The sequence below is a fragment of the Diabrotica virgifera genome, chromosome 2, assembly GCF_917563875.1.
Source record: "Diabrotica virgifera virgifera chromosome 2, PGI_DIABVI_V3a".
NCBI lineage: Eukaryota > Metazoa > Arthropoda > Insecta > Coleoptera > Chrysomelidae > Diabrotica > Diabrotica virgifera.
This window is the reverse complement of record NC_065444.1, coordinates 79,620,476-79,647,428: the sequence shown is the minus strand read 5'-3', so window position 1 is coordinate 79,647,428 and position 26,953 is coordinate 79,620,476. Positions and strand designations below refer to the sequence as shown.

At 31.9% G+C, this 26,953-nt stretch overlaps 2 protein-coding genes across 2 annotated transcripts in view; one reads left to right on the top strand and one right to left on the bottom strand.

Moving 5' to 3' along the window:
* Positions 1-282: 282 nt before the first annotated feature.
* On the bottom strand, positions 283-24,406 carry LOC114331609 (protein SCO1 homolog, mitochondrial). Its single transcript, XM_028281220.2, has 5 exons — positions 24,193-24,406; positions 23,951-24,134; positions 23,696-23,893; positions 7,115-7,323; positions 283-486 (listed from the first exon to the last, which is right to left on the bottom strand). The coding sequence occupies exons 1-5, from the start codon at positions 24,268-24,270 to the stop codon at positions 343-345; spliced, it is 813 nt and encodes a 270-aa protein (XP_028137021.1). The 5' UTR covers positions 24,271-24,406; the 3' UTR covers positions 283-342.
* Positions 24,407-24,505: 99 nt separating this feature from the next.
* The window catches only part of LOC114331608 (S-phase kinase-associated protein 2), a 51,644-nt gene continuing 49,196 nt past the window's right edge, over positions 24,506-26,953 (top strand). The window contains exons 1-2 of the mRNA XM_028281219.2: positions 24,506-24,698; positions 24,758-24,986. Coding sequence (XP_028137020.1) covers positions 24,646-24,698; positions 24,758-24,986 — 282 coding nt within the window. The 5' untranslated portion in view covers positions 24,506-24,645. The remainder of the gene's footprint in view (positions 24,699-24,757; positions 24,987-26,953) is intronic.

The window sequence follows — 26,953 nt, the reverse complement described above, 5'->3', positions numbered from 1 at the left end:
TTTTTTTGTTCTTCTTAATGGCGGTACAGGCTCGTTTTTTTAATATTGTATTTAATTACAGAGTAATTTCCACATATTAATATATTTTTCAAATTGGGCTCTGTACCGCCATTCTTTATTATATTACGAATACGTGGGCCAAATATCTCGAAAAAATATTCAAAATTACAACCGCAATCTTGGAACGCGTTTTGGCTACCTGTTGATCGCTACTGTATCACCTTTTTCGGGGACACCCTGAATACATTTATAAGATTGACGTATTTTATAAATTAAAATAACTTTAATGATTTAATTTTATTTTTAACAACTATTTACAAAAAAAAAGAATATATTATCTTATTATAACCAACTCTTTGAAGTAGTATGTTTTAAAACATGAACCCTAATTGACGTAGATATCTCTGATGCTGTCCTATTTTGTCCATAATAGTCAACAAAACCACCTTCAGGGTTTACTAAGTACATAATGATAGTATGGTCCACCTAAAATAGATATATTATTTTAAAAAACAAATATCCCTAAGAAAAACAAATTGGTGCCACTATAGTATGCGATCTACCCCAAGGATGCAGTCTACCTGTGCATATCTGTTATATTGTGCAGAATAATCCAATTTTGTGGCTTATTTCATACTAACATAGTAAATTAGTATGACAAAGTATTAATTTGTAAAATTAAAATACTATTTCTTCTGATTTATACATTTTATTCACAAGTTTTTTTTGTCGGCACTGTATAACTGCAACAACAGCATAATCTTTTCTCAGAAGGGTTTGCATACAATACTAAAAATCTCTACAAAGTGAATAAAACTCATAAAACAGAAGAATCATTATTTTAATTTTACAAATAATTAATATTTTGCAATATTAATTTACAATTTTAGTTGGGAATAGCCACAAAATTGGCTTATTCCCAACTAAAATAGTATATAATATATTGATATGACAAAGTATTAATTTGTACAATGAAAATTATAATTCTTCTGATTTATACGTTTTATTCACTTTGTAAAGATTTTTTTGCTGGTACTGCATCCCTCGGTAGACCGCATAGTATAGTAGCACCAACAAATTTTTGACAAAGTTTTTAATAATAAAATAATGTTATATTGTTTCATTTTATTAGTAATAAAAAAAATTAAAAACCAAAACATTTATGATCATTTTCATTCTCCCCAAGCATCATATAGTTCTAAATTGTTGAGAACCAATTAAATGATCTTACTTTACCCATAAACATGGCCACAGTGGGTGCCCACACTAACTTTCGAGGATCACAAAAATTGGGACTAAAACCTTTTGTCTGGTAGTGCAACCGATATGTGAAACAATTGTGCATTTAAAGATAGAAGAATATAATTTGGACCACATATACTACACATATAAAGGTTCAAATTTAGATAGGAGGCCATCTCAGATTTTGCCTTTTACAAAAATGGCGGGCATTCAAAATGGCGACTATACATACGTGACTAATGGCACGATAATTTTTAAACGAGACGTCAGATTTCAAACAAATTTGGTATATAGGTTATTTTTTATGTATAAGATCAAGGTATTGAACCGGAAGAATCGGTTTACCAGAAGTTGTGTTTTTCCTGGTTTTTTATGTAAAAATATGCTGTTATTTTTTCAATTCTTTCACCCTGTATGTATTAATTTTTCAAAAAGTTAATACCGCCATTGAAAAGAGCGCAAAAATATTTTTTAGGAAATATTTTGAACTTTTTAGTTATGTTAATTACCATTTAATAAATGCATAACGTGACTTCATATGTACCTACGTGCGGCAGATTCGTGCAAATATTATAAGAATTATTGTGCATTTAACGGTAGAAGCATATAATTTGAACCACATATACTACACATATAAAGATTCAAATTTAGAGATAAGGCCATCTCAGTTTTTGTTCCTTTTGCAAAAATGGCGGGAATTCAAAATGGCGACTATGCATATGTTATTAATAGCACGATAACTTTTGAACGAGACGTCAGATTTCAACCAAATTTGGTATATAGGTTCTTTCTTTGATGAATAAGATCGAGGTCTTGAACCGGAAGAACGGTTTACCAGAAGTTGTGTTTCTACTGTTTTTTTATGTAAAAATATGTTGTTTCTGTTTCAATTCGTTCACCCTGTATATATAAATGTTTCAAAAAGGTAATACCGTCATTGAAAAGAGTGTAAAAATATTTTTTAGGAAATATTCTGAACTTTTTAATTATTTTAATTACCATTTAATAAATAAATAACGTATGAACCTAGCACTAACGGACATAGACGAGGGAATACTTATAGGCACCCTACCGTTCTCCTAAACGGAGAACGATTGAACAACATAAGATACGCTGATGATACTGTCATTTTTGCAGACAGTCTTGAAGGTCTGCAGACACTTGTCTCCAGGGTGGCAGAAGTAAGTAGCAGGTTTGGGCTTGATTTTAACATCAAAAAAACCAAATATATGGTTATAAGCAAAAATAGGATACCACCTGGTCAATTACTAGTTAACCAACAACCTATAACACAAATTACCAACTTTTGTTATTTGGGTGCAAACTTAAATGAACAGTGGGACCAATCCACGGAAATTAAGATAAGGATCGAGAAGGCAAGATCAGCTTTCGTCAAAATGAAAAAAATCTTTAACAGCCACGATATAAAATTGGAAATAAAAGTTCGTTTACTAAAATGCTACGTATTCTCCGTTCTTTTATATGGCGTGGAGTCATAGACCTTAACTGAAGCATCACTGAAGAGACTCGAAGCATTTGAGATGTGGTGCTATAGACGCATGTTGAGGATTTCCTGGATAGACAGAGTTACCAACGAAGAAGTTCTACATAGAATGAGTAAAGAGCGCGAACTAGTCGTAACCATAAAACGTCGCAAACTGGAATACCTGGGCCATATAATGCGCAATGAACAACGATATGACCTACTTCGGACCATACTTCAAGGTAAAGTGCACGGGAAAAGAGGTCCAGGACGAAGAAGAATATCCTGGCTGCATAACCTGCGAAAATGGTTTAACTTAACCACTACCGGACTTTTCAGGGCAGCAGTCAACAAAGTCAGAATAGCCATGTTAGTGTCCAACATCCGTAACGGATAGGCACCATAAGAAGAAGATAACGTATGTTCACATGTACCTATGTGTGGCAGATTCGTACAAATATTATAAGAATTATTGTGCATTTAATGGTAGAATGGGCGGCAGATTCACTTTGAATGCCCACCATTTTTGTAAATGACAAAATCTGAGATGTCCTCATATCTAAATTTGAATCTTTGTATGTGTAGTATGTGTAGTCCAAATTATATGCGTCTACCATTAAATGCACAATAATTCTTATATTATTATTTGCACGAATCTGCCGCACATAGGTACCTATGTACATGTGAAGATACGTTATGCATTTATTAAATGGTAATTAATATAACTAAAGAGTTCAATATATTTCATAAAAAATATTTTTACGCTCTTTTCAACGCCGGTATTACCTTTTTGATAAATTAATATTAGTATGGTATAGTTAGACCCAAACCCAGACATCCAAAGTGAAAGTTATCCTCCAACACCAAATTGTTCTATATGGTCCACATAATGTTCAGAAAAAAGTCACACCATTTTGAGCGTCGGGTTTGGGAGGGAGAGGGGGGAGAAATCTGCAAATTCGTAGTTTTTTACGTTTTTCGTCAATATTTCTAAAACTAAGCGGCTTAGCATGAACAACCCTCTACACAAAAGTGTTCTACATTAAATTTGAAATAAAAAAGGCCCTATGCATAACCTTCTAAAAGAACGGTTCCAAAGTTACGGAGGTAGTATAGTATAATTGGTCCAAAAAAAGGCCTAACCCAGACATCCAAAGTAAAAGTTTTCCTTCAACACCAAATTGTTCTATATGGTCCACATATTGTTCAGTAAAAAGTTACACCATTTTGAGCGTCCGGTTTGGGGGGGGAGATGGGGGAGAAGTCGGTAAATTAGTAGCTTTTTTAGGTTTTTCGTCAGTATTTCTAAAACTATGCTTTGGCGTAAGGAATGGTCTATAGAAAAATATTTTACATAAAATTTAAAACAAAAAAGGCTCTATACATAATTGTTATAAAATCAACGGTTCCAGAGGTACGGAGGGTGAAAAGTGGTCGTTTTCGATACTTTTTATATTTACCGATTTCTCTCCCCTCTCCCCCCAAAGCCGACGCTCAAAATGGTGTGAATTTTTTTTGAACATTATGTGGACCATATAGAACAATTTGGTGTTGGAGGATAACTTTCACTTTGGATGTATAGGTTTTTGGTATAGTTATATCATAAATATTGCCCAAAAAATATAAAAAGTATCGAAAACCTCGACTTTTCACCCTCCGTAACGCTGGAACCGTTGATTTTATAACAATTACGTATAGAAATTTTTTATTTTAAATTTCATGTATAACATTCTTGTGTATAACATTGTTTACGCTAAAGCATACTTTAGAAATATTGACGAAAAACCTAAAAAAAACTAATAATTTACCGGTTTCTCTCCCATCTCCCTCCCAAACCGGACGCTCAAAATGGTGTAACTTGTTAATGAACAATATGTGGACCATATAGAACATTTTAGTGTTGGAGGAAAACTTTTACTTTGGATGTTTGGGTTAGGCCTTTTTTTGGACCAGGTATACTATATTACCTCCGTAACTTTGGAACCATTCATTTTAGAAAGATTATGCATAGGGCCTTTTTTATTTCAAATTTAATGTAGAACAATTTTGTATAGAGGGTTGTTCATGCTAAAGCGCATAGTTTTAGAAATATTGGCGAAAAACTTAAAAAACTACGAATTTGCCGATTTCTCCCCCCTCTCCCCCCAAACCCGACGCTCAAAATGGTGTGACTTTTTTCTGGACATTGTGTGGACCATATAGAACAATTTGGTGTTGAAGGATAACTTTCACTTTGGATGTCTGGATTATGCCATCTTTTGGATCAGCTAGTATACTATACTATATATACATCGTGAAAGAATTGAAAAAATAAACAACATATTTTTACAAAAAAAATCAGGAAAAACACAACTTCTGGTAAACCGAATCTTCCGGCTCAAGAGCTCGATCTTATACATAAAAAAAGAACCTATATACCAACTTTGGTTGAAATTGGACCTTTCGTTCAAAAGTTATCGTGCTATTAGTCACATATAATCGCCATTTTGAATGCCCGTCTTTTTTGTAAAAGGCAAAATCTGAGATGGCCTCATATCTAAATTTGAACCTATGCATGTATAGTATATGTGGTCAAAATTATATGCTTCTACCATTAAATGCACAATAATTCTTATAATATTTGCACGAATCTGCCACACATAGGTACATGTGAAGATAAGTTATGAATTTATTACATGGTAATTAACATAACTAATAAGTTCAAAATATTTCCTAAAAAATATTTTTACGCTCTTTTCAATGCCGGTATTACCTTTTTGAAAAATTAATATATACAGGGTGAAGAATTGAAAAAAAACAACATATTTTTACATAAAAAATCAGGGAAAACACAACTTCTGGTAAATCGATTCTTCCGTTTCAGGAGCTTGATCTTATACATCAAGAAAAGAACCCATATACCAAATTTGGTTAAATTCGGACTTTTCGTTCAAAAGTTATCGCGCTATTAGTCACATATGTATAGTTGCCATTTTGATTGCCCGCCATTTTTGTAAAAGGCAAAATCTGAGATGGCCTCATATCTAATTTAGAACCTTTATATGTGTAGTATATGTGGTCCAAATTATATGCTTCTATCATTAAATGCACAATTCTTATAATATTTGCACGAATCTGTCGCACTATGGAGGGAGAATAGGCATTTAGGTTTTCAGCATTGGAACTCAAACTAAAAAAACTGGTCACATGTATGCCTTTACCTACTGCCTTTCAGAACAAATATCTAGTACCGTAAATTAAGCAGAAAATGATTTTTTATGAAATTTATCCCTAAAGAAATATTTTTACGCTTTACTGACAAGTATTTAGCAGAGCGTTTCCCAAATGGTGGGTCGCGACCCGGTACCGGGCCACGAAAGCAAAATGCCGGGTCGCCGAACTATTTAAAGACAGTTTTCATGATGTCAACTGGTAGTACAAGAGAAGGTGGAAACTGCAACAAAAAAACTTAATTTGTGGACAGGTCGCACAGAAGCAGGAAATTACTAAGCATTTTCAAAGCTAACAAAACTTCAAAAAGAGTATAAGAATCCATTGCTGGATGAGATTTCAGCGGCTTTCAAGGAACATCTGCTAGGATTGGAGGCAAATTTAAAGGAATAATTTCTCCCCGTCCAGAACAACAAAGCATGGATAAAGAATCCATTTACAATGGACGTAGAATCCGAGACAGAACTTCCGGATTTAGATATTGAGTCAGTAAGTGAACTATCGTGTGACAGGGCACTCAAAGACATATTAGACAAAATACTACTGATACATTTTTGTCTGTCTTTCCGACAGGAGTACCCAGTTTTAGCAGAAAAATAGATAAAGTTTCTGATTCCTTTTGTTACGACCTATAAGGGTGAGGCGGGGTTTTCAACACTGGTTTTCCTCAAAAATAAATATAGGAACTATTTAAAAGTCGAACCAGACCTGATGATAAAATTAACATGTCAAGTTTTTAGTTAACCAGAAATAATTGCATACTTCTCATTAATAAAGTATTTGATTTTTATTTTGTATTATTAAATTTTTGTTTGAGCTAATGATTCTATATTAGAATATATAAAACTATAATAAATATTTAAATATGTTTTCTTGTACACACACACCAGAGTATGCAAAAAAATTAGTGGGTCACCAAGAATAAGCACATAAATAAGCGGGCCACGGAAAAATAAGTTTAGGAAACGCTGATTTAGCACATTCTAGAACTTTACACGTTGGCTGCCCTAATGTTAAAAAAAAAGTGGGCCTCTATGGCCATGAGTCTCCCGTTTCTATGCTTTTGAGGCAACTACGGTGTGTCACATGGCTGTTATCAACAACAACATGAGACACAACATTTGTGTCTCACGGCAGCCAACGTGTTAAGGGTGCAATATTTTTCTCATATCTACTTACAATATAATCACTGTCACTATCCTTTGGGCCAGCACTAAAATATACTCTGTAAGCTTTACACGCCTGCCCAACTTGTTGTTCACTTCCAGTCAGTCCTAGCAATCTAGGGGAAAACTCTTTACAATACTTTCCAACCACTTCTGGAGTGTCCCTATTTGGATCTACTGAGATAAACAGTGGTTGGATTTTGGGCATATCCTCAGCTTTATCTAAAAAAATACATGTTCAGGAAAATTTTGTTTATTGTGTCATTAACACGTTAACTATAGCGTGACGCTAATAATGTGTCACACAGATCATAAGCAATTAGCCGGTGAGACAACAAGGGTGGTCACAGGCACATAAGCAGTTTATCCCTCCGGAAGCCACGTCTTGTAAAATTACATGAGTTGACACACTGCGGTACCTAATGCCGCAAATAAAAACGGTATTAGATGTTAAAAATATCAAAAATTTGTTAGAATAACAAAAGAAAAGCGGTATTTTTAAAAAAACCATGAAATCCTTTATAAAAGGTATATTTGTTAAAATCACTATACAGGGCTACATCATAAAACAAACAGAACTAGTTTTCAATCGGTTGACCGATCATCATCAGTGTTTCTTGAATCAAACGTGCTAACCACCAAAGTAAAAATATTAGGGTAAAAACGCTTTAAAATTAATCCGTCATAGGAACATATAAAATTGATGTGACTTTACATATGGATGTACAAAATATCCAATGTTTCACGCCCTAGGTATCATTGAGCTAAATATGACTTGTTCACATCATGGCTGTGTAGAAGCAAGTGACTTTGATAGCGGAAAGTCACATCAATTTTATATGTTCCTATAGGCCGGTTTTTCAGTGCTGGGTTAACCCAGATTTTTCGGTCACGGAAATTTTTATGGTTAATCAGTTTTTCAGTACTAGGTTATCGCTTAAACCCGTTTAAGTTGACCAAGATTTTAACCGATACTCGCTATCATAGGTGGTTTAACTCCGAATTTTCCGACAGACGTTTATATTTGCTGAAAGAAGAGGTTAGTTAAATTATGACATTTTGTGTTATCGCGGGAAATATTGTATTATGTATTATTATATTCTTGATTATATCTTCATCATCAGATGAAGAATCGGAACTTGAATGCATTAATCATTTTTGTAATGTTATGTTATTTGTTATTTATAAAATAGGTTATGAAATTCTATTTTGTTTATTTTTCTGTCAAAAATCTATAGAATTGCACATCTTGGTTTAAAGCACTGAAAAACGATATAAGGGTTAAAATATTGGTTAAAATTTAAACTAGGTTAGCTAACCAAAATTTTAACCGCTCACTGAAAAACCGGGCATATGACGGATTAATTTTAAAGGGTTTTCACCCTAATATTTTTACTTTGGCGGTTAGCATGTATGATTCAAGAAACACTGATGATGATCGGTCAACCGATTGAAAACTAGTTCTGTTTGTTTTATGATGTAGCTTTGTATAGGGATTTTAGCAAATATAACTTTTATAAAGGATTTCATGGTTTTTTGTAATAAATGGTATACAGCCAACTACCAGGAAATTTTTTCCTCGTGGATTTTCGGTATTTTTAACTTTTTATTGTATGACTAACATAATGTAACGACTCAGGTGCAAAATGATCAATGATAATTCCACACAAAAAACTATACACGACGAAACATATAAGCTCACCTCCTTTATTAATTTATTATCAAAATGTTGGTGGATTGAGAACTCAACTAAAATCTCTGGAAATTGCCATAGCTCAATGTAATTATCATATAATGATTTTGGTGGAAACTTGGTTAACTTGTGATTATAGCGATGCAGAATTAGGACTTACTGGTTATAATGTGTTTAGAAATGATCGTAATTCTGCAACTATCGGAAAAAGTAGGGTTGGTGGTGTGTTGATTGCTGTTAAAAATCACATAAGTGCGCAGAAAGTGATAATTCCCGATTGTGAAATAAAACAAATTTTTAGATCATAATAAATAAATTAATTTATTAAATTTAATAATGCGTTAGTTAGATGGCTCTACTCGAGTTACTTGGGAACAAAAAAAGAATGAAGAAAATTGCTCCATGGGAAGCCGAGAAAATGCATTTTTGAAGTTATACTTCTTTACGCGAGATATGAGGGTGAATTTTTATATGTTAAAACCTATGATCCGGGCGCATGCGCATTATAACTTTGTTCTGATTGGATGTTCAAATGACATGTCAAAAATTATCCAATATGGCAGCTGTAGCACAGCTGTGGTATGGACGGTTGACGGTTTGGTTATGTAATGTATGGTTGTTGCGTGTTAAAATTTGTGGGAAGAGAAACAACAAAGGTTAGTTAATAGTTATACTGCCTTTTTGAAGTTATACTTCTTTAGGCGCGATTTCATTGAGGGTGAAATTTTAGTAATCTGCGCACACAGGCAGTATGGAGTTCGTTACTAAATGTTTTAATTTATGTATTTATCAGTCCAGAAAAGGTGTGGAAAGAATATATTAGTGTTTTTAAATATATTTTTCTACAAACGTGTTAAAAATGCAATTTATAGCACTCCATAGGAGCGTTAAAAATGCTACTTTAAAGCACCGATGCTTTAAAAAATTTAAGGCACTGCAGTTAAAAGTGAATTGTCAAATTGTGAAACGTCAAAATATTTATATTTCATTTAGTAACATTAATAGATATTAATAATACCTATTTACGAATGTTTCTTCTAAAATTTAGGAATATATTAATTTTATAATACATTTAAGTATGTATGTAGTAATTTTCTTTACAATTTTTACCTACCAATTTGTTTTGTTTATACCTAATATCGCCGTTGTCTAGCAAGTGTCTGCGTAGATTAGCGGTATGTGTCTTTAGCTACGGACCCGTTAGTACTTGGTTAAGGAAATTTTTTTTGTTTATTATTAATGGTTATTGACATCTTAGACTATTATTATCCGCTGTGAGCTCGTACGTAGAGGGGATATTTACAAATTCTCGAGCGCCAGTAGTGGCAAGTATGTAAACGTTTACCGGAAATTTGACATAAATGTCAAAGTGATTAATGTAAAATTAAAATTAAAAACATTAATTATAAAAAATATTAGTTGGTCAAAGCTGTGGTATATATTTTTACCTTAAATATACTTACGTTTTAACTACTGAATTTAAGTTTTTTTAATGTTCCGTAATATGTAATTATAATTTAATCTAAAAATCTTAGCGCCATCTACACGATAATTGTGAAAGTATCCGAAGTAAGAAATTCATATTTTATCAATAGAACGTCAAAATGATTAGCAAAATCTTAAAAAAATCGATTACAATTTAATTAATTTTTTGCGTTGTAAATGTTAAGCGATAACAATTAAATAATAAATTTAAAAATTACCGGTGATAGATAATTCCAGTAATCCGCTAGGAGCGCCACCAGCGAAGCTCAGAGCGTATATGGACTTTAAAAGTGAATTGTCAAATTGTGAAACGTCAAAATATTTATATTTCATTTAGTAACATTAATAGATATTAATAATACCTATTTACGAATGTTTCTTCTAAAATTTAGGAATATATTAATTTTATAATACATTTAAGTATGTAGTAATTTTCTTTACAATTTTTACTTACCAATTTGTTTTGTTTATACCTAATATCGCCGTTGTCTAGCAAGTGTCTGCGTAGATTAGCGGTATGTGTATTTAGCTACGGACCCGTTAGTACTTGGTTAAGTAATTTTTTTTTTTGTTTATTATTAATGGTTATTGACATCTTAGACTATTATTATATGGACTTATAAATGATTAAAAATAATTAAAAATAATTAAAATAATTAATCGGTATGTTGCCCAACTATTTACCGGGTTGCAAATTTATAATAATTGCCTATTTCAAAATGCACTTTTGAAATGAATTTTTCTTATGCACAAATGCAATTTCAGATTTCTTATTCATTACAATAGTTCACAAAATTTCCTGACATTCTCACGAATCCAACGCACCAAACTGCATTAAAATCCGTCTTACTGCGTCAAAAATCGAGAGTAAGGCCTTTTTTTGTGCTTCAATGCCTCGACTAATTCGGCCAGAGATCAAGAGGTCGTGAGTTCAAATCCAGTGCAATCCTATACTTTTTTTTATTTTTTTGAAAGTGGTAAGCACAAAATTAGTTTGGTGTTTAAAAAAAATTAAAACAAACTGTTTAAAGTATATTTATTTTTAGGAAATCATATAATAGAAGTATAACTTCTTACGTGCGTACAAAGTACACACACATTCTTTTTTTTTAACGTATACCTACCCATTTTGAATTTTGAGATTACATTTTCTCCAACCTAATTTTTGATTGGAATTTTGCTATTTTTGGCAATTTTCACTCGTAATATCGATAGTTTTTATTATAATAATATATGTTATGAGTATTTTAAAGATATGAAAATTGGTGTGGAGAAAGAGGACAGAAATAAAAAGGTGATGGCTCGAAAATTATGATCCTATTGTTTATATTTTTGCCATAAATGCCGGTCAACTTTGACCGGTTGTATCTCAGGAACCACTCATCACAATTAAACGTTTTTTCTTTTAGAAGAAGCGTCCTGCCCCTTTTTTCCAATACCGTTTTCATTATTTAATTTAATTTAATATTTCTCGAGATATTCTATTTGTTTATAAGCCAAAAAATGTTTATAATTTTAAAATATTCCTGATGCCGCTTAAATAGTCCAATTTTAATTCTGTAAAGTACATTAGATAGGTACAGTGTCTTTTTATAGAAAAATCATAGTTATTCTTATGTATCATAATTATTGTGGTTATTATAGCGACCGTATATTTTTAATTAACAATTCAATTGTTGCTAAACTGTCCATTCAATTTCCATTGGCTTCTGGAGTTATAATCTATACAAAAAGAGCTTTTATATTACCAAGTTATTTAATTATTGATAAACAATTACTTATCTAAAATTTTAGTTGAAAATTAAGGATTTTGTTGGATAACCCCGCATTTTTCGGGGAAAATTTTCGTCGAAGTAAATCGGGAAAAACACGTCTCTATGAAGAATTTAATTACGGTGAATTTTTATTTGGGTGTTTTTGGTGTAAAGTTAAAATCTTTTGAGTTATAGAGCAAAAATTGAAAAAAACACGATTTTAGGTCGCCATTTTGTTTATAAAAAAAGTACCACACTATCTGCGGGCTTTGCATAACTATATTATTAATATATACAATCATAAAATTCGATTCCAGCAATCAAATTGCTGGTAATAGCTATTTGTATAATAAGGGAGGAAAGTGCTTCTTTTCCTCCCGAGAATGAAGTTTACTGCCCGACGCATAGCGGAGGGCAGTAATCATTCAAGGGAGGAAAAGGCACTTTACTCCCATGTTATACATATGGTTTTTCCACCTTCCTCAAATAACAAGTAATTTTTTCATTTTTTACTTAATTTATTGATGTAACTAACCAACAAAATTTATTAAAACTAAAACTAACAATTAGGCAGAATATAACTGTCAACTGTCAAATATAAGTCAAATTATTAATGTAAACATTGTTAAATCAAAATAACAATTTACTGTTTTTTACCATTCTGTAAAATACAGAGTGTTTTATAAATAAACGTTAAAATGTATAGATACTTACGTAAAAATGTAAGATATTGTACAGGGCGTCAAAAAGTTGAACGAAATACCATAACGTCACTTTTACTTTTCCTCCCTAGGGAGGAAAAGTACAACTTTGCTCCCTACAATCTGGTCCAGAAAAGTATACTTTCGGGACCTGATTGTAGGGAGCAAAGTTGTACTACCGAAAGTATACTTTTCGGGACCTGATTGTAGGGAGCAAAGTTGTACTTTTCCTCCCTAGGGAGGAAAAGTAAAAGTGACGTCATAGTATTTCATTCTTGAAATATAACTTATTGATACCCTGTACAATATCTATTTTCTATTACGTAAGTATCTATACATTTTAACGTTTATTTATAAAACACCCTGTATTTTGCAGAATGGTAAAAAACAGTAAATTGTTATTGTGATTTACCAATGTTTACATTAATAATTTGACTTATATTTGACAGTTGACAGTTATATTGTACCTACTTGTTTGTTTTAGTTCTAATAAATTTTGTTGGTTAGTTACATAAATAAATTAAGTAAAAACGAAAAAATGACTTGTTATTTGACGAAGATGGAAAAACCATATGTATAACATGGGAGTAAAGTGCCTTTTCCCCCCTTGAATGCTTACTGCCCTCCGCTACGCGTCAGGCAGTAAACTTCATTCTCGGGAGGAAAAGTAGCACTTTCCTCCCTTGTTATACAAATAGCTATTCCTTGTATTTTGCTAATTAGCCTAGAGTAATATCCTAATTCTAAAACTAATCAGATCCAAATTTTTAACTATTAACAGAGTGTTAATCTGAATAATTATAGTATTGAACTCTCTGACATAATTGATCGCTTGATTGTTTGCCAGCATATTTATGTACTCAAGCATTGCATCTTTACTCTTGCAAAACCTATTTACCACTTATTTAATTCCTCATTGAGTAGTGGCATCTTTCTTGATTTTTGGAAAACTAGTTATTTAACACCAATTTTCAAGTCTGGTAATAAAAATGATATTTAAAATTATTGGGCTGTTTATAACCAATCTGTATTACCCAAACTATTTGAGTGTCTTGTAAATAACTTTTTAACATGGAATTGTAAAGATTTAATTGATGTTCAACAACATGGCTTTTCTAAAGGTAAGTCTACATGCACGAACTTAATATTGTATACAAATTTTATTGCTGTTGAACAGAAGGGTCAGGTTGACGCTATCTACACAGACTTCTCTAAAGCCTTTGATAGAGTTAACCATGATCTGCTTGTTGCTAAATTACAAGGCTATGGATTTGGAGGTAAAATACTTGAGTGAATAGGTAGTTATAGGTATATCAGGTAGATGGCAGTATGTAAAATATCGAAATTGTTTATCTCAGCGAGTATCTGTAGCCTCAGGAGTTCCTCAGGGGTCTCATATTGGGCCGCTCTTATTTAATATATTTGTTAATGGTATATCCTCGGTCATTAAAAGTAGTAAATTTCTAAATTTACGACCTTAAAATATTTCAAATAGTTAATAACCTAGTTGATCCCTCTTTGTTGCAGAATGATATTTAAAGCTTAGCTAGTTGGTGTGAGGTAAATATGCTATACTTGGATAAAAAAAAATGTTTTAAAATTATTTTTGGAAGATAATTTGTAAATTATGATTATTGTATAAATAATATACCTTTAAAGGCACGTAATAAGATTTGGGTATAAATTTTGATTCTAAATTAACTTTTAAATAGCATATTAACGAAACTTCAACTAAAGCTTTAAAAATGTTGGGATTTATTCTTACGAACTGTAATCAGTTTTCAGTACAAACTTTAAAAATGTTATACTTTAGTTAGTTCGATCAGTTTTGGAGTATGATTCTCTCATTTGGTCACCTTCATATTATAGTGACATCTACAGTATCGAGAGAGTTCAAAATAAGTGCTTTCAAAATTGGTTTTATTAGACAGCAATACACATAATATGATGATATACCTACTGTCAATACTTAACATCTCATCACTACATCACAGAAGGTTTATGTTTCCATTCTAAGATTATAAATGGATATGTTTAAGATCCAGAGTTACTAAGTTTAATAAGTTTTAATGTTAATACTAGAAGAACTCATAACACTGAGATTTTCAACATTCCATTCCACAGTACCAATTATGGTCAAAATTAACCCATTACAAAAATTTTATGAACTGCCAATGAGCACAGCAATAGTTTAGAGTTATTTGGAATATCTACAACATTTAAGAAATCAGTTGAAAGATTTTGAGCATTACTTAATAACGTAAACTACTACTTTAATTGAATTATGTTTAATTTTAATTTTTGTTTGTTTTTTAACGCAACCTATTATGCGTTGTAAAGGTTGACGTCATAATTTTGTAAAAATGGTATATCGGTAAAATAAATAAATAAATAAAATAAAAAGACAAGTACTCAGTCTTACAATGTAATCTAAACAAAGAAAACATTTACTACAAAAAAAAAGAATGTGTGTGTACTTTGTACACACGTAAGAAGTTATTCTTCTATTATATAATTTCAACGAAGTAAATATACTTAACAGGTTATTTGTATTTTATTTAAATATTAAACTAACTTTTTTATCTACCACTTTCAAAAAATTTTTATTAAAACAACCAAAAATTAAAAAAATATATATGAATCGTCCAGGATTGTGAAGGATTGGAACCCGCAACCTTCCAATCATTGGCCCAACGCTCTACCAACTACGCCACCGAGCTTCTTTAAGTGACACGTAAGTTTCGGATATAATTACACAACATGGTGACAAATAGACATATAAAAATGTTATACCTACATACATAATATTTTATTATCTTACTACAGAGAAAGACAAATCCAAAAATTATAATAAATAATACATTTACTAAAAACACTAACATATTCTTTTAATGACTTATTTGCGCTGATACAGATACATACATACCTATCTTGAAAGATTAGCAACGTACTATTACTATCTGTGTGCGCATGCGCGCAGATTTATGAAATTTTACTCTCAATCGCGCCGAAAGAAGAATAACTTCAAAAATTTCACAATCATCCCAAAAGTAAATAAATACAAAATAATTTTATTAGTCCTATAGACACACATTGCACTGATTTTTTTAACTTTGATTTTTGCAAATAAATTATTGAACAACTCACTTCAACGCTCAATATCAAACTGATAAAACACTTCAGAAAATTTAATAGCCACATGTAGTATTAAAGATAGTCACTTGCACATATTGCCTCTTTGCTTCAATAACGTGACAGGTCCAAAAACTCAATATTTTTTTTATTTGATAATAATTAAAACCGCCGTGTCAAACTTTATTTTCTCCAAAAACGCGGTATCTATTCAGTGAGTAATAGCAAATGTATAAGGAAAAGAAACAGCGGAACGGTGCTACATTGCGATGTCACGTTATTTCTTTCTTCAGAGTGCTTTGCTTCAAAAACGAGACAAGACAGTTGTCACTCCGCAAGCAAAGAGGAAGGTGCACTAGTTGTTTGACAAAAACGTGATATCACGACGATATTGCATTGTGATTGCAAAGGTATGTATTCATTCAATTATATTTTTTTATTCTATAGTGTGATATGTTTATTTTAAAACAGTGTTGTTGAAAAATGTCCGTTGAGTGTGAATTGGTATATACCTTCGTGTCACACTGTTGCTGAAAATATATAAACTTTACTTTGTGTTATCTAAGGATACCACGTTGTATATGATAAAAGTTTTCCCAGTACAAAAAACAAGTTCAAGTTACATTCTGAAGTTTCGTTCTTCCAGAAAAAAACAATATTTTTATGGGGAATATTTTTGAATATTACATTGTTCATACTAAAATAAATAACTAGTATGTACCTACTTATTTTTTCAGATGGAATCGCGATCTATGCGGATCCTTGAACTTGCAATGGCAACCGAGAAATCGAACATTCCCGTTCTAATGACTAGGACAGGTATGTAAGTTTTAGTTATCTACGAAGTATTTAGGCACCCATTAGACGATAGGTTTTGTTGTCATTCATCGCCGATTCTGGTTACGATTGACCGATAACTTGTGTAAAATTTAAATAATGTGTTAGGTAGGGTATGCCTAACAGGTTACATGACTGTTATTACTATTATTTTCTGTTTTATTCTTATCTTCTATTATATAATATTATTAAATTTGACGTACCGTTTTTTAGATAATGGCACAACATTAAACATACAGAATGGAACTTCAAACATAGAGGACTCATTGTTAACAGAAGGAAAAGTTGACTTAACAGTTCCGAATCGTAGTCGTTGTGATTCAACTAGCAGTAGTTCGTCTAGTGACTCGTCAACCAGCTCATCTAGCTCTTTCAGTGAAGATAATTTTATGTATTCAATTAATGTTCATTTCAATGTAATCAAAAGCATTTCATTTTTTTACCTAATTTTAGTAATATTCTATTCAATGTAATCAAAAGCATTTCATTTTTTTTTTACCTAATTCTGGTAATATTCTAACCATAATTTTCTTTACAGATAGCGACGACGCTAGAAGATGTAGAACTAAGACATCGTAATCGAAGAAATGCTTTATGTTCTGACGAATAAGATTTACCTATTAGCACAAGAAATCAAGACAATATAAATAAAATAGGAAAGAAAAGACGAAGACAAGAAGATAATTGGCAAAAAAATGTAGTAAAGAAACTGAGAAATTGTGGAAAATCGTATCAAATACTAAAGGCAGAGAAATCCATTCCAGAATGTACATTGAAACCACCTTGCAGAGAAAGTTGTGCTTTCAAATGTCGGTCAAATATCACAGAGGAGCGACGTTTGCAATTATTTAAAGAATACTGGGATTTAGGAAACATCGAAAACAGTGGTCATTTATCGCAAACAGTGTTGAAGCAGTCATCCCAAAATATCGTTACGTTAAAATGGATGCCGATGGGAACGTTGCACCTTCTCGTGACAATAACAATGCTTTCTTTTTAACTGTTGCTGGTGTAAAGACTAGAGTGTGTAAACCAGTGGCGGCGCCTGGTGTAAAATATTGGGGGTGCACACATAATGTTAACATATAAAAAGACCTTGAGACCCTATTTCCGTAGGTAAAGGTTTTTAAGTGTCTTCAAATTGTAAAAATCAAAGGACCTTATTAAAAATTACAATAAATAATCTATTTTATTTACTTAAAATTATAATTTAGTGTTTAAATGTTAGAAGCAAGTTTTGTAACGAAAGTCAGTGGCCTGTTATTTTTTAGATAAATTATTCACAAACAAATTCAGTAAAATTTGGAATTTCTTGAATCATTTTTTTTTTATTGAAAACATTGCGAGTGCAGTTAATCGATCCTGGCCCATAGCTATTCTAAGGAAAGTTTTGATACGTTTCAATGCAGAGAGACATCGTTCTGTTTCTGCAGTTGTCACTGGCATCGTAACAAGAAGAAGTACATAATTAGAGAATTCCAATCTGGAATTCCAACTGGATAGTTAAATCTTCTATTTTATTCATTATGCTTCCTCTTCTCCAAATATGTGCTTCACACCTACACAATTTGTAAGTTTTTACACAAATCTCCATTTTAAATAATCATTTATAATCCCGACGTTTGCACTTTGGTACATTCTTAATTAACAAATTTGGTTTCGGCATTTTTAATTTTTCTTCTAAATATAATGAAGAAAATTAAATTGATTTTAAATATTCCACGTCCACAAATCCTTCCATTCTTAATATAGTTCCGAAATTCGAACTTCATGAAAGCAAAATACGTGTGCCATGCACGTTGAAAACACCAAAGATCATGCCATAAGATCACATCCTACTTGTGATCCTGTGGCCATCTAAACTTGTGGGCTATAGCGGGTAGCGGGGTGGGTGGTGAGTTGTATTTTGTCGTATGACAAGTCATCGGTATAGGAACCACTGTGAGAGCGGTGAACGCGGGGTTCTGTCTAAGGCCTCGCATCCGTGAACTTTCTCCTTTGAAATAGAATAAAAATAATTAAATGTTACCAATTAGATACTTATAAACTCCTTGGATCTGTTATTTCGAATTTCAATTACTGTATAGTTAGATTAAAATGTTATATATAGAATGATAAATATTACATATATGAATGTTGGTGTGAAAATAATTTTGGGGGTTCACGTGCACATGTGCACTTATGGAGAAACCGCCACTGGTGTAAACTATTTTTAAAAAATACTTTAGCAGTTAATAGCCGGCCTATTGAGACGGCCTTAAAGAAGAAAAATAGACAGCAACATTTCTGCAATGAAAGATAATTGCGGATGTCATGAAGTTCTCTCACATATAGAGAAAGAAAATGATAAAAAAGACAATACAATTCTGGTCGCAGTGTATGACTTGCAGCAGTGTTCCAATGCCCCAAAAGGGAGATCTCGGTATGCTACTATAAATCAACATTGAATATTTTTAATTTAACCATAACAACATTCAGGATAACTGTGTTGAAAGCTATGTTTGGGATGAGTCAAACGCCTATAGAGTTGTGAATGAAATCGGTACATGTGTTTACAAGTACCTTAAGAAAGTTTCAGAAACACTCAACAATTTTGACGTTGTGTTCTATTCTGATAATTGTGCAGGCCAGCAAAAAAATAAATTTATGATCTGTATGTATCTATACACAGTAAAAACAATTGAAAATCTTAACTCAGTAACCCATAAATATTTGATAAAAAGGCACACAAAAAACGAGAGAGATCCTGCTCATTCTCAAATTGAGAGGGAAATTAAACGTCAATTAAGATGCGGCCCTAATTAACTTTTCTCTACTGAAAGATGAAAATAATGAAACAGTAAAACTAGAAGGTTTAAAGGTGATTCAACTTAAAAAAAGCGAACCGATGCTATATTTTTTAAAAATTCATACGCTGACAAACAATTTAAGAAAGCTATAGTTATTAGTAAAAAGAAAAAGAGCAACAATTTGGAATTGAGAGATGCATACAGCGCAATGCTGATAAGAAAAAAGAGGATCTTATGGATCTGGTTAAAAAAATCCTAATTCCAAGATATCACAGGCCATTTTATGAATCGTTGTAGTTTTAAATATCACGTGTTTTTGCTTGTTTTGACAAAGACAATATTAAGTGTTACATTTTCGTAATTTAATGAAATTAGTTCCTTTAGAATTTAAGCTTTTACGCAATATTAAATAACTTTAAGGGCCGGTTGTTCGAACACTAATCAACAATGATCATTATCAAATAATTAATTACTGTCACCAACTGTTAATGTCAACTTTAAAAACATAATTGATTACAATTCTGCGACTAATGTTGATTTTTTTACCAAGAGGAGTAAACTAAAAAGACAGATTCACACCCAAGAAAGTTACTAGAAATGTCAACAAATTCATCTTCTTTTTTCGTTGATCATATCAGCTTTCGATGATAATCCATACATATTATATTATATTAACACATCGCTAAAGAGTTCTAAAAACAATTGTTTTTATATAAAAGTAGACTAAAAATCTAAAAATTAAAGGAATATTGCAGAAAACACAAAAATCGCAGATATACTTAATTAACCTATAAAATGACAGAAGTGTCAAAATTTGATAAATGTCCTTAGTGTCAAAATTTAATAACAGTGGAGTAAACTTGCCTACGGTTGGACCAATTAGAAACAAGCATTACACCGCGGTAAATTTGAATCACTCCTCTTGGTTAAAAAACAAACAATAGAATCAATTAATATAATAATAATTATTAACATAATTGATAATAAATCTCATAATTGTAATTACCTAATTATGTTTTCAGCAACCCAAACAAAGTTGACATTGACAGTTTTAGCAAGTTTTAGTGACAGTAATTAAATATTTGATAATGATCATTGTTGATTAGCATTCGAACAACAGGCCCTAAGAAATAGTTCTAATTTAAGAATTATTGCAGTTAATTTCGCCTTGTAATTCTAATATTGTTTGTTATAGTTACACTTTTTCAATAAAGAACATATTCGCAAATCTAAAATCTTTTACTTCGACGTTTGTTTATTGTATAACCCAGTAACATAACAAAAATAATATCATCAACAACGTGACAAATCAGTTTGTAACATTCATCTTATTACATTTTTGCAGGAAAAGTGTGACATATTATCACCTTTTTTGTAAATATGCAAATTTTTCGCTAAATTTATTACAGTAGACTCGCGATTATCCGAGACTCGGTCATCCGAGCCCCTCGGTTAACCGAGGCAAAAGTCATAACTTGTGAGTTACAATTTTCAACCTTGGCGCAACAACCGCCTCAATATCAAAAAGAGAAATAAAGCTTATGCAAAATCAAAGACTTCTTTAAACAGTAATATTGATAAGGTAAATGTTTTTATTATCTTTAATAGACAGTACTGTATTAATTTTGTCATTAAAATATCCACAGTTATGATTATTTACGTGCTTTTCTATCAATATAACCAATCTCAAATCTCAGTGTTAACCAAGTTTTTCCGTATCCGAGGTAGTCACGGTCCCAGTTACCTCGGATAATCGCGAGTCTACTGTACATCATCAGGCCTATCGAACATTTTCAGAGACGTAAGTAGTTAACATTTATAGTTAATATTAGATGGACTATAAAAATACATTGCTTTGGAGACAATAATTTTTTGTAAGTTAAAAAGGAGACTCCTGTAAAATTGTACTTTTTAACTTAACACCTTATTGAAGCAAACAGGCGATATATCTAAATAGATAGTGGTGTGTACGAAAGAATATGGGTAAAACTTATTTAAACTTTTAAATACAGCAAGGAGTATCGCAGTGTGGACACCGGAGGGTTTAAATATGCTGTCTCAGGGACCCTTTATTTGTTGTGTACACTTTGAGGTACACTTTTATTTGAGGTACAGGGTTATTCACTATATTTTGACCCCCCTGTAAACTTCTTTATTTACAGAATTAGAAAAAAATGTAAAATACAAAAGTTATTCGATTTTTAAATTATGATTTTTTGACATATACAGGGTGTCCAGAAACTCTACCGACAAACGAAGACAGGAGATTCCTCAGATAATTTTATGACAATTTAACCAAATTCACCTAGTCCGAAAATGCTTCCTAAGGGAGCTAGAGCTCTTTGAATATGGCGCCATGTAATTAGTTTTTCTTAAATACCTCCAGAACGCTTCTATTTAGAAAAACGAAAATTGGTATACATATTTACTTTCCTGAAATTAATCGATTCCATCCATTGCGAATTTCTAGTACTGGTCATAGGCATACGTTTTGGGTAGGGCAACGGTTATTTTATCGCATAACTTTTTTGCCTTCAACTTTTAAGCATTTTTGATACTGGATTTTTAAATTGTGAGATATTCTAGTACTAAAAGGTACTCTTACTTTAAGTCGATAGGATACACCGTTTTCTAGAAAAATCGATTTGAAAGTTTTTAGTTTTGGGAATTTGAAAAAAAAAGTTTAAAAAATTTAAAAAAATAACGATGTGTTTTACCAACTTAAAGCAAGAGTAACTTTTAGTACTCGAATATCTCATAATCGAATAATCTAGTGTCAAAAATACTTAAAAATTAAAGACAATAAAGGTATGCTATAAAATAACTGTTGACCTACCCAAAACGGACGCCTATGACTGGTACTAGAAATTCGCCATTAATGAAATCGATTAATCTCTGGAATATAAATAAATGTACCAGTTTTCATCTGTCTAAATAGTTTTTTTTTAATCTTTTTTTTTTAATTCAAGGAACGAAAAATTTTCAAATCGATTTTTCTAGAAAACGGTGTATCCTATCAACTTAAACTAAGAGTACCTTTTAGTACTAGAATAACTCAGAATTAAATAATTTAGAGTCAAAAATGCTTAAAAATTAAAGAGAAAAAAGTTGGGAGATAAAATAACCGTTGCCCTACCCAAAACGGATGCCTATGACCTGTACTAGAAATTCGCAATGGATGGAATCGATTCATTTCTGGAAAGTAAATATGTATACCAATTTTCGTTTTTCTAAATAGAAGCGTTCTGGAGTTATTTAAGAAAAACTAATTTCATGACTCCATCTTCAAAGAGCTCTAGCTCCCTTGGGAAGCATTTTCAGACTAGGTGAATTGGGTTAAATTATCTTAAAATTATCTGAGGAATCTCCTGTCTTCGTTTGTCGGTAGAGTTTCTGGACACCCTGTATATCGTACCAGTGACGTCATCCATTTGGGTGTGATGACGTAATCGACTATTTTTTTAAATGGGAATAGGGGTCGAGTGCTAGCTCATTTGGAAGGTTATTCAATTCCCTACTCAGTAATATAAACACTAACATGATTAATTATACAGGGTGTCCAAAAAAACAATTTTTAATTAAATTAATCGACACAAAAAGAAGAATGTATGTAATTTATTTAATTGAAAATACATTCTACTGCTGTCAGAAAACAGAAATAAATGTTTATTGAACAAATAAACATTACTTTTCACTTAAATTCAATGTTCAAGCTGCCACCCATCTGCCTCTTGGCAGTTTGAACATTGAATTTAAGCAAAAATCAATGTTTATTTGTGCAATAAACTTTTATTTCTGTTTTCTAACAGCAGTAAAATGTATTTTAAATAAAATAAATTACATACATTCTTCTTTTTGTGTCAATTAATTTCATTAAAAAAAAATTTTTGGACACCCTGTATAATTAATCATGTCAATGTTTATATTACTGAATAGGGAATTAAATAAACTTTCAAATGAGCTAGCACTCGACCCTTATTCCCATTTAAAAAAATAGTTGATTACGTCATTATGCCCAAATGGATGACGTCACTGATACAATATATATGTCAAAAAATCATAATTTAAAAATCGAATAACTTTTGTATTTTACACTTTTTTCTAATTCTGTAAATAAAGCAGTTTACAGGGGGTTCAAAATATAGTGAATAACCCTGTACACCTGTGCTCCTGATCAAAGTATTAACTATGGGAAATACCTACCTAAAATGTCAATAACACCTGCCATTTTTTCTAGCTCATCTGGACAAATATCTGGGCAATGTGTGAACCCAAAATATATTAAAAGCCATTTTCCCAGAAACTCATCGCTATTTCTTATTTTACCTGTACTATCTACAAGCTCAAAGCTTCCACCAATAGCAGCTTTTCCGAGCATACGCTGTCTTTCTTTCATTTGTGCTAAAAAAGAAATTTGTTTATATCTTCAGAATAAGGGTGTATGTTTTGACTGTCTACCTTCTTCTTTTTCTTTTTTTAAATACCACATAAATGCTAACAAACCGCCACCTAATACGGCAGTAATTCCAAGATTTTTCCACGTTATCGGTCCAATACCCCTTCCTGGCGGTTTGGGTTTAGGAAAGGGTGTATTGTTGCTGTATTTTCTAGCATTTTGATGAATTCTGCTGGGTAATGCAACCTGAGGAAAATGATGAAGTAGTGAGATAAAAATATCAAGCAGTGTTTATTAAAATTACCTCTGCACTTTGGAAATAAATGCTGCTTCGTCGTAAAAGTTGACCATTTAAACTTTTTATAACATTATAACATGACATTTTGTCGGTCTAATTTTTAAGGTTAGAATAAGTTTTTACACTTTGACAGGAAACAGTTCCACTTTGACAACAGATTTGGAATTATCCCGAGGGATATAACCCAATAAAGGAAGAAGAAGAAGACAACAGATTTAATTTAACAAACAAGTATGCTGTGGTCTGAAAAGCCAGGTTGTTGGGTTGGTATGATTGAAATTGGTTAGCTTTTAGGTTGCTGTGATTGGTGATTGTTAAATTTCGTGGCATACGACAGACATCCTGCTCAACGTCAAGTTTTTGTATTGCTTTGGAGGGAATTTTTGCGGCACGAAAAAACTGGGAAAATCTTGGGATGGAAATGAAGTATTAAAATTGTTAATAAACTCAAAAACAAAAATGTCCAGTATTTTGCAACCTGTAGATGTAAACGTAGATTTATCGCCTGTACGGTAAGTAGACTGTGGAATTTTCCAAAAATAAAATTTTATGTTATACTTTAATTCTTCAGGAAAAGAGCAAGATATGATGATCAAATTGATGAATTTAGTAAACATGGGAGGTGGAGTTTTCATAAAAACGAAGTGGTTTTACACGAAACTTTTGATCATGGAGTTGGTCGTTTGGATTGTGATACTGAAGAAATATATACTGATGATGATACAATATTTAATAGAAACATTCCTGGAAGTATAGACATTTCATGTGCGTCTATGACCCCAAATACCAGGGAGAAACAGGTATACTTATTATTTGAGGCTGTGGAATAAATTGTTGATTACTTTTTGCTATCAAGGAGGCCTGTGTTCATTGGGAACTGCTATTCTGTTTCTTTTTTGTAGTCTCTTACTACGTTTTTAACTGTTCTTTTCATTGTATCTTTAGCATCTCTCTTTAGTTGTTCCACAGTGGTTTTTGGGCCATTTTTATTATTCTCTAATTTCTCTGTTACTTACCTCCATAATATGTTCATATTGTATCCATTCTCTTATTGGCTATTATGGTTATTGTTCATTCATCTTGTTTTCATAGTTTTGATATAGGGTGCGTTCGGACGACCACAGCGGCTGGACAGCTGAGCCAGCAGTAGCTGTCAGACGTCACCGCTGGAAGTCAGCCACTGAGAGATTTACTAAACTTTCCCTATCACGGCTGGATACAATCACTCAGCCGATTTCTGCTGACAGCCAGCCGCTATGGTCGTCTGAACGCACCATGGTCTTGTCTGTCTTCAGTTGATATGAGTTGTTACTTTCTATTGTGTCTACTATACTCTAGTATAGAAAGTCCACAAAAATAGTGCCTCCATTATCCTAAAGACCTCTTAAAAATAATGGTAAAATAATAATAGTTGGTCGTTACTTCTCACCAAAGCACCACGTGCCTCATTGGAGCAGGGATGAAATACATCCAATGTTGTATCCAAATCCTAATTAATCGACTTTATTTTTAATATTATATATTTTAACTATGTAACTAAAAGTTTTCAGACCTCTCAACATAACTAGTTTCAACTACCGGTATGCTGGACGTCTCACAGTGAAGATGGTCAGTTTTGACCGAAAACGTTTTATGATATTCCATAATCTTTTGGATAACTTTTAAAGAATTTTAATAAACTTATATACCAGTATACAACAGAAATTTTTACTTCAATATTACGTTATTTTATCAATGGTATACAGCCAACTGTAGCGTTTACTCTTTTAAATTTTAACATAATCCCCTCGTATAAATCTTCCATTGTTGAAAATTTGTTATGAGGACCTCTTTACATCCTAATTAAACAATCTTAAATCTCCCATGTTGGATTACTGCTTACCAAAATTGTGCATAAGTCAAGGCCATATAGTTGTAACTGTCTTCCATAGGAACCATTTAGGAATGGACCAAGTTTTATTCAATACTTCTGTCCTGTTTAGTCATATTAAAGATAAACTTTTTACACATGGCAAATATGCAAAAAAACTCAATTAAAATTATGTTCTAGATATTCATGAATTGTATAAAAAAAGTTTATCACTATTTTTTAATATTCATTTTCAAATTCCTTTTCAGCAAATTTGTAATATTCTCAGGCAGAATAAAAACATTGTATTGCCCAATACCCTGCTTCATTTTGACACTGTTTTAAAAGCCAATATGCTGATATAATCGTCTGCTTGTTCCTAGTATCGTAACTGTTCTGATCTTCGTGTCTTCTATTGATTGATATTCCTCTTCTTGAATCAAAGATTTTCTAGAATGTACTAGTGAACTAGAATGAACTAGTCTGACTGAGCTCCAATGCAAGTATTCCCCGTGCGCCCCTATTTGCAGACTCATTTTCCAGAATACAGTAAAACCTCCGTTAACCGAAACATCGTTTAACCGAAACGGCTGACAGTTTCAATAATTTTGTAAATAAAGGGTAATTTTTATCGAAAAAGGGAAAAATTTCGATGTTTATTTTTCAAAATCGTTTACATTGCTTTCATACAACTAAAGAACTCAATTACATATACAGCACATTACGAAATCACCTCATAGTATGTTTTAATACCAACTTCGACCAAGAATACTATGGAATTTGATACAAGAAGAATACAAAAAACAATGTTAGTTTTAACCGAAATTCTTGTTATCCGAAACGGCCTCCCCCAATTATTTCGGTTAACGGAGGTTTTACTGTATCAGTTTTTTGCGCCCCCTAAGGACTGCGCCCCAA